General features: G+C 41.5%; 1 protein-coding gene across 1 annotated transcript in view; it reads right to left on the bottom strand.

The window, feature by feature from the left end:
- Positions 1-711: 711 nt before the first annotated feature.
- Positions 712-8881, bottom strand: part of C25H14orf132 (chromosome 25 C14orf132 homolog) — a 42552-nt gene continuing 34382 nt past the window's right edge. The window contains exon 2 of the mRNA XM_049828817.1: positions 712-8881. Coding sequence (XP_049684774.1) covers positions 8657-8881 — 225 coding nt within the window. The 3' untranslated portion in view covers positions 712-8656.

The raw sequence follows: 8881 nt of genomic DNA, 5'->3' as shown, positions 1-8881 counted from the left end.
TTGCTTCATTCAAAGGTAAGTCAAATTTTTATTTAAAATGGTGCATGAGAGCTCACTTAGCACGTCCTTTTGTTACTCCTTCAGTAGACCTGAATGCGCTTGCCTTATTGGATCCCTTTTGGAGAATCACAAGGCATGTGATAATCTACATGCTGTATTGCATTGGTAGGGCCAAATGTCTTCCTTTCTTCCTCTTGCCACTATTTGCGTTTATGAAGCTTTCTGAACATTCTACAGTGAGGTTTGATGCCCCCCGTCGAGTCCCCAAAAGCCCTTGGAATGGGTGCCCTTGGACAGGAGTTTGGGGCCGCAGTCACAAAACCATCCACACTGCACTGTAGGACATGACGGTCGTTCTAAACTGAGGAGAGAACTGGGAGACAGCAATAACACAAGGGCTCATGGCATAGGGCTCCTGAGCTTACGTTTGAAGAAGTTGAGACATCTTTTTTGGCTCCAAGATGTGTTTAGGCACTTCTTGGACTTTGAGAACAGGTGAATCATTTCTGTAGAAACAGCCACAGTGTTTTGTTTGTGCCATATATGCAATAGAGATGGCTTCCCAGGCTGAAAAATCATGCAGATTTGTAAATTGCAACAGATTGTTAGTGACAGTCTATCACTGGAGGTAGTAATTAAATAACAGCTTTTACAAACTTCTAAATACTCTCAGGTAAACTGAGAATAAAATAAAAAAATCACATGCTGCCATCAGTTTGAAGAACTTTATCCAAAAAACACAACTTCCATCAGATATTAACAAAACTTGCCATTTTCACCATAGTAAAAGAATGAACCAGTACCAAGTACACACATAGTGAAAGCAGTCACTAACTGGAAAAGAATATAACAGGAGCTTAAAAGAATACATTTCTGTTAACCAAACTTGCTACTTACACTAAACTTAGAGAAAACAGAGGCCAATTTTAAAGTAGTTTTTCTCTTTACAGATAGAGATCCACATTTCAAAAACAATCATTACAAGAGTAAAGTTTTTTCTTTAAACCAACCCATATATTACAAAAACAATACAGAGAAGCCCTCCAAATCTCTTGGTGTACAAAACAGGGCAGCAGAGAGAAAGCACATGAGAATTAAATTGTCAAGGATTATTAAGCAAAATAACAGTACATACTAAAAGGCTCTTTTAAAGCTGTTTTACATGAGCTGAAGGATGTCATTTCCATATGACTGTGATTTTGCGTGAGGTACAGATGCTTTCAGAAGTGTCACTATTTAGCTTATTTTGGGACCCCCCCCCCCCCCCCGACAATTACGCAATATTTGAGATGAGATAACTGAAAACCAAACGTTATAGCCTACCTCACAAAGCTAGCTACTGAATTTATTTACATTAGTTTAAAATTTCACTGAGGCTTTGCGCTTGACTCCTTCCAAATTTTGTAACTTCAGAACTGAAAGAGGTCTTAGAGAAAGAATAAATACTTCTCAGGGCTAGGTGCTCAGACAATAGAAAAAATAGTGCAACTGTTTGCTACATTATACGCCCTTCCAGCATACCTATCAAAATATTCAGACTTGATTTTTATTACCTTCTCATTTAAAAAAATACAGCGTTCTGCTTGCTTTCTTTCGATTAGGAATTTACAGATGTCTTTAGATATATTCAAAATAAAACCCCAGCAACCCAGAGCTAGTCCTGCAAGCTGATCCACTGAAGCGAATGTCAGAAGTGTAGAAGTGTTATTAATCCAGCTGACTCCAGGTGGAGGCAAAGGTCCCTCTGGATAAAGCAGCTTGCAGGTTTGGGAACGTGGATCTTCCTTATGAAGGCAGTAACTGAAAAGAGTTTTAGGCCTAGACCTGTAAACAGTTTAATCTTATTCACTCATTAGTGGGACTGAACTCCACAGGAAATGCGACGTCACCTTAGTAACTGCAGCTCAAGAAGCTCCGGAAACAATACCAGCACAAACAGGGATTTGTGAGGGAGGCTGTTTGCCAGTCTTGGTTCTGGCCAAGGAATACACCTCCTTTTGGTCACAACAAGATTTAGAAATAAGCAATCTGGCTGTAGCAGCTTGGCCATGCGTCTGAGAACTACAGGTGTGACTAGATTTGAAATACCCATGGCATGGCACATTGTGGTTGGGTTTTTTTGCTGAATTAGGCTAGCAGTTAATGGCCTTGACCCCATAATAAATCACATGGAGCTTTTCAAGGGACTTTCACATGGCACTTCTACTCCCCTTGCCCTACCCCAAGTGCATTACCACCAATTCTGATTTGCTAAGAATAACAAAGGACTTTGAGTTGAGGAAAGCGCAGTAAATGCTGACTGCAGAACAGTGTAGTGTATGTATAAAATCTGCATTTCTAAAAGGAGCTTTGGGTTGTATGGATACTGACAATACAGTTACCAAGCTTCATGGCCACATCTTACTCTTCTGCTTTGGGGAAACACTTTGCGGTTTGCTAAGGCAGATAATGATTAAGATCTTCCTACAGGAAGAGACCTCGTATCACTGATCTTTGCACTTACTGTGCTAAGTCCTTACATATTACTGACCATACTGTCAGTGAAGGTCAGTCAAGGAGGTGGTTAAGAAGGGCTGAAGAACATTTCTGACTTCCAAACACTCGCACGCTCTGATACCAGGGAATGAAAAGAATACAGAGAAGACAAGGGGAGAAATAAAATGAAGGCACAGAGACATGTGGTAGTGACAAGGGGTTTAAAGGGATGGACACGAGTTCACTTCGGGGTACTTTGAGGAGGGATGAGGAATGATGCAGCCTGAAGGATCAGGTAGTGACTTTTGAGACATTCTTGAGAAGTGACTGGTGTCTGTTCTCAGCCTTCTTAAAGTCTAGGTAATAGTAAGATCCGCTTTGAGACCTACTGGCATAAAGCTGTAGATTACAATGAGGTGATGTTACGGTACAGACGATACTTGACTCATTAACATTCCATCCTTAAGAAACCTAGGTGGTTTTTGCTTTACAGGGAGACTAAGCAGAGCTTTGGAAGGTAAGTCTTGTGTGTATTCTACCAACGTGGGAAACTTTTCAAGTATTTTCTACAACTGAAAAATATCTTCACTAGCAGCCTGCATAGGAAAGATAAAATGGTGGCACAAAGCTCCCAAGACTTCCCGAAAAGATGGAGACACCATTTGCACTCATACGAAAGGGCATTTGCCTTTGTACCAATGGATCAACTCTGCCTATGACACTCAGGCAAACCTGCCTTCAGAGGCATGTCATCGAGGTCATAAGATAAGTGACAGGTTTGTGTTATAAGGGTTGTTTTCTTTTCCAGTTTCTGGCTGTGTTGCTGTAATTCCCAAAGCAGGTTACTGCAAAGGTAGGACTGGTCATGTTGTCTCAGCGTAAATACTCTGGTACAGGCCAGAATGAGATAAAATTGCCATGCATTTTGTTCTGCAAAGGCACGTATTTCCCTGACATCTCCTGGGTAGACAATTGCACACTATCCTCCTTCTTTGCGCCTGAAGGGCCAAAAACTAAAATGGCACATGGCTGGTCCCTAGCTGTTAGGAGTTCCCTGCATGTCCAGAGAATAGCATAGTGATGACTTCATTTTCACTGTTTTGAGTTGGAAAGACAAGTGAAAATGCGAAGAGGGGTTGTATGAGAAAACACAAAAAGTTAGCGTCAGATCAAGGGCAGTAGGAGACCTTAGGGCCTCAGGATGCTTTGATTTGTTTAGGATGGTCCCAGGCCAGGGGCGAAGGGCCAACTACATGTTAAATCATCCCTATCTTTACCTTATGGACAGTGGACCAATGTACCGATAACAATATACCTAGCAGAATATTGATCTCTGGGTCTTCTTCTGTGAATGGAACAAATGCACTTGTTTCCCCTGAGGGTTAGCAAGCTGTAAGATGAGGAGGGATATGCTGTACCTGATGGTTAGTTCACTAAAACTCAGCTCAGGCTGTGTGTCCAGGAAGCCAGCAGGGCTCAGAAGGGTAGAGCAGGAGTTAATGAAGCGCTCAGCTCTGCCTGTCAGAGCCCTGATGTCTGACATTATCACCAGGGACCTGACTGCCCTTTTCCTTTCTGTGCATTAACCAGATGAAATCCGATTCTCCAGAGCTCTGCATGCTCTAAAAGCAGAGAAGCATCTTGATCTGGGATTCTGATTTTTGGCCTATTTCTCTCAATAATGGAAATCATCCTTAAAAAGAATAATTTTCCAGATTCTGCTATGTGATTAGCCACAGAAAACCCAGTAAAATTACATCACATAAACAGACAGAGCTAAGTGAAATTAATAACTCAGCAGCCTGCAGAGAAATGTGAAGAAGATATTAACAACTGGAATTGTTTCAAGTCTAGCAAAATGGAAGCTTCTAATAATAGACAAAATACATAACAACCTATAGACTAAGGACTCCTGTTTTCTTTTGGTCCCAGACACAAAGGGACATTGTCCCTTTATCTTCAAATAAATGTACAGGTAAAAACTATAATGGCTGGCTGCTTCTGTTCACTCTTGATTTGGGACTTGTTATTACAGGCTGCTCAGCAGTTAGGTGGGATGCTGACCGCCCTCAAGTCCTATTGCAGACAAGGATGGTGGAGGGGGGAATCTCATTACTTCTGAGGTATTTATCAGCTCACTTGCCTACTCAAAGGGCTAAATGCATTATTTGTAGGAGGCGAGTCTCTCTGCTACTGTTGTTGCATCAGTTTCAAAATCTGTTGTTCAGTTTTGCAAGCATGTGTCAACACAGAAATACAGCTTCCTCCCTCATTTTATTTTAGGAGGATATTAATGCTGTGGACAAGCACAGACTCCTAGCCCTGCAGATAAAAATTGTAACAGGAGTAGCTGTGTGGGTTTCCCTACCCCATTCTCTTATCTAATGCACCCACCTCCATAACTGTTCAGCCTTTAGTCTCTGCTGTGGTGGCTGCACAGCTGCTGTGTCAAGCTGCTGGCTGCTTAGAGCAAAACAAATCTTAAGAGACAATTCAATTATTTGATATGTTGCTATTGATCCCTAGAGGCCATGGCTAACAGAGACATGTTAGGGCATCCAGTTTATCTACCTGCTTCCCATGGCTAATCAATAACTTTGCAAAGTATACACAGTATCTCTTCTTGTGTTTGTATAGTGATGTTTACAACATAGCTAGGGGTCTAACACTGCATATGGAAAGTGTTTTGCTTTGTCTACTACAGAGCAAACTCCAGTCAGGACCTTGTAACTTATCTGTGCTAGATGCTTTTATTTAAAGCACAGATCTGTAAGTGGAATCCTGCTTTCACGCTGATACAAAAAGTGCTCAGCAAAGCACAGAGCCCTCTTCTGCTTTCACAGAGGAGCTTCAGAGAATGGCTCTGGGGAATGTGTTTGGACTTTCTCATCACCCCTCAGTGAGTGACAGCAGTTATCCAACTGCATGGCTCCAAGGAAAGGAGAAGCTACAGTGCTCCAAGTCAAACTGCATTGACAGTTCAGGTTATAACTTATACCCACATAAAGGAGCAGTAACACATTTCACAGGACCATACCTAAGAAATGTCCACCATTCATCCATTTCTTCACCCCCCCCTCCATGGTGTCTCCACACTTTATGATGGATGAGTCCCCTTTTTCAATGGTTGGATTTAAACCTTTCCTAACCTTCCAGAAGATGGAAGTGGTTGTAGCAGATGAAGCCAGAACACAACCTCAGAAACATACTGTGCATGTTATCACTATCAAAGTAGATCAGAGCTTGAACCAGCTCTGCCCACTGTGATTTAGGGATCTTTAATATACCTGACAACATTCTGTACAGACTCTTGCACACAGCATCCTTGCACCTGCATCCTAAAGCTATTTTTTCTCAACAGAAAAGCTGCACAGTTAGTGTGCAGCTTAACTATGAGACAGGATATGCCTGCAGTTGCAGCCTGTACCCAGTCTGCCATGTCACCCTGTCAAGCCAATTACTTTAATTAAAGTTTTTGTCTGGCCCTTCTTGACAACTCAGCCTCTAATGATGAAAATATGTACAACGATGATCTGGAGGCAGAACTCATTCTCCAACACTTCTGGTATTACTATCAACTTGACATGAAAGTAGGAAACTTTCTTTGGGAAAAGCAACACAAAGGTGTCACTCGGTTTCATTAGCAGAGTGGTGGTTCTTCGCTGTTCCCGCTCCAACACTCTTCTTGGGTGAAGAATTTAGTCCAGTGCTTTGGGAGAGAGATGCAAACACTGCTAATTGCACTAAGATTAATATTCTAGGAAATTTAAACAAAGCACTCTCCTGGCAAATTCATTAAGCAGTAGAATAATCCCACTGGGCAAGTACCATAGTGTCAAACTGGTTTTAATGATGGTGGAAACATTTTGCTCTTCATGCAAAAACAGAGCTTGCAAGATCTGGCCTAACTGGAAAGCCTACAGAAACACTGAAGAAAAGTCCATGAATACTTGATACAATTATAAAGGCAACAGAATATCAGAAAATGGCTGGGGACAGTACATTTCACTAAGCACTATCTCCACGGGTCCTACATGTTTGTACACCAGACCCTGTCCTGCTCAATTCTGCACTGGAAACTTCTCTGCAGCCTTCCAACCTCACTTAACAGCTTGCTTTGTGCTCAGCAAGAATAAGGAGGAGTGTAAGAACAGAAAAGGTACACAATTTGTACAGCTCCCCTGTTTTTTATTATCATCTGCCTATGAAGGAATGAATAGGACAGTGAGAACCATCATTTCTGTATCATTCTTAAGACTACAGAATTTGCTTTCTGTCCAGTTGATCTTCCAGAAACAGGCTTCTTGGACTTTCTCCCAGCACAGATCTCATCTGTCCTCAGCCATCTTCACAAAAATCTTGCCTCTAAACAGGGAAATAACTACACACACAGAAGCTCCGTTCAAGTGAGTTGTCATTTTTTTTCTCATCCTCAAAATAACTTAGTTTCTTTTCTCCCTCCCTCCTAGCTCTGTTTGCATCTTTCTCAGCTTTAAAGGCCAGTTCAATAGAGAGAGGGGGGGGGGGGAAATACACAGTGACTACTGAATGGTTATGAATACTGATTTGGTTTGATTCAAGTAACAGTCCACCAGCCCTGCAGGAAAATGGGTTTAAACAGAAAAGAAGAAAATCCAAACCTCTCTATAAATTCAGCAGCTCTTAGTCCAGCCTCAAGCTCAGTGGCAGGCAAGTGTCAAAAATAGTCTCTGTGCCTGCAGACAAGGCTTTCTGGAATTAGGGTAGTGGCTGTATGAGACAGAAAACCTATACAGTACACGTAGACATAGAGGAAGAATTTGCTGCTCTCAAAGTGCAGACATTTTACATACATGTGTTTATTTTTTAAGGGGGAAGAGGAAGATTTCCAACAGAGGTGATTTTCTTTTTTCTTCCCTCAAGACTGTATCATCTCTGAAGCAAGGAAGGCTACAGCTTGTTTTGAAAACATACAGCTCTTGAAAAGGAACTGCTTGTGGGAACAATGCAGTGAAAATGTTGTTCCAAATGATAAATCAGAGTTGTTACCTAAAGCAGGCTATACAAAAATCACTTCCAGGAGCCTCATCAGAACCTGGAGACATATTAACACTGAGATACAAGCGCTTGCATCTCTGTCACTTACTGCCTTTTTTGTGCTGTTTCTACCCCAAGACATACCCGACTCTTGCACTCCTTTGTGCAAGATCTTTCTTTCAATTCTATTTATTTCATAGATGTCATTCACTGTTAATTAGGCTTTGCAATTTCCCCACATTCTTTTGATCCACCAATAAGCTTATGAAAGTACATGGCTGCTGTGGGAAATCTGGATTACAGTGAAATAAGCTGAAAAGCATGGTATTTGGCCTTTGTTTCCTGGAAGGGACACATCTACAAACCACTGCAACCCAGTACCTCTAGACAGAAATGGGAGCTTGTGCTGCTGCTCTGTATAACACGTCCTTCTCTGGTATGCAGAGGGTCTGCAGAGCAGCCACACCTTGCAATAGCTGTGCCTCCTCCTGCAAACAGCAGACAGGTTTAGCATCAATTCATATTCATAGATTATCAGATCCAGTAACTGATACTGGAAGGCAAGTGTTGGACAGCATGCATCTGCCTGTCATAGCTTTAATAATTTTGAACACAGCCTAGTAGTGTATGCTGAAGACTCACACACGATGAACTTTTACTTCATCAGAACTGAGCCAGTGCCAACCACTTAGTCCACCTGGAAAACTAAGATGCTCAGCAAACATGATATAGAACAATTTCATACAACATTATAGCACAGTAAAAAATGCACAAAAAAGCTGACAAAATGCAGAAGAGCTGCTAGAAAAATCTAAACAGTAGAAAATAAGCACTTTCTATATAAATCTCACTTTCTCTTTGTATTTACTATACCCACGTTGGCCTCTCTTTTATTACATTTCTATACAAAACTGGTAGTGGCTCTGTTCTCAATTAAAGCTCTCGCCTCCATACAATCTGCAATTGCATCCAAACTTTCTGCTATCAAGATTCAAGATAAGTAACTTGCATTTCACTTCCATGATTGTGGCAGCACTTAATCAACAAAGTCCCTACCTATATGTATTTATATAGATATACATGTATATATACACACATACATACATACACATGACAAATACTGTTGCAGTTATCCTCCCTTCCAGTGTCTGGAGCGACAGTCATCCTAGAAGGTGAAGGCATACACCACTCCCACAACCACAATATTTCCAATTGTTGCTATTATTGCAATCCATAACAATATGGCATCATTTGAAGAACGGGATGTCTCTTCTGGTGGATTCTGCATGGAAGAAGCTGCATGGACATTGGCTGATGAGTTAAACAAGGAGTACTCCGTACTGAAGTCCTCATTGGGTGAGTCCATAAAGGCTCCTCCCATAACAGGAAG

This window comes from Accipiter gentilis, chromosome 25, assembly GCF_929443795.1.
Source record: "Accipiter gentilis chromosome 25, bAccGen1.1, whole genome shotgun sequence".
Taxonomy (NCBI): Eukaryota; Metazoa; Chordata; class Aves; order Accipitriformes; family Accipitridae; genus Astur; species Astur gentilis.
This window is presented reverse-complemented; position numbering and strand designations above follow the sequence as displayed.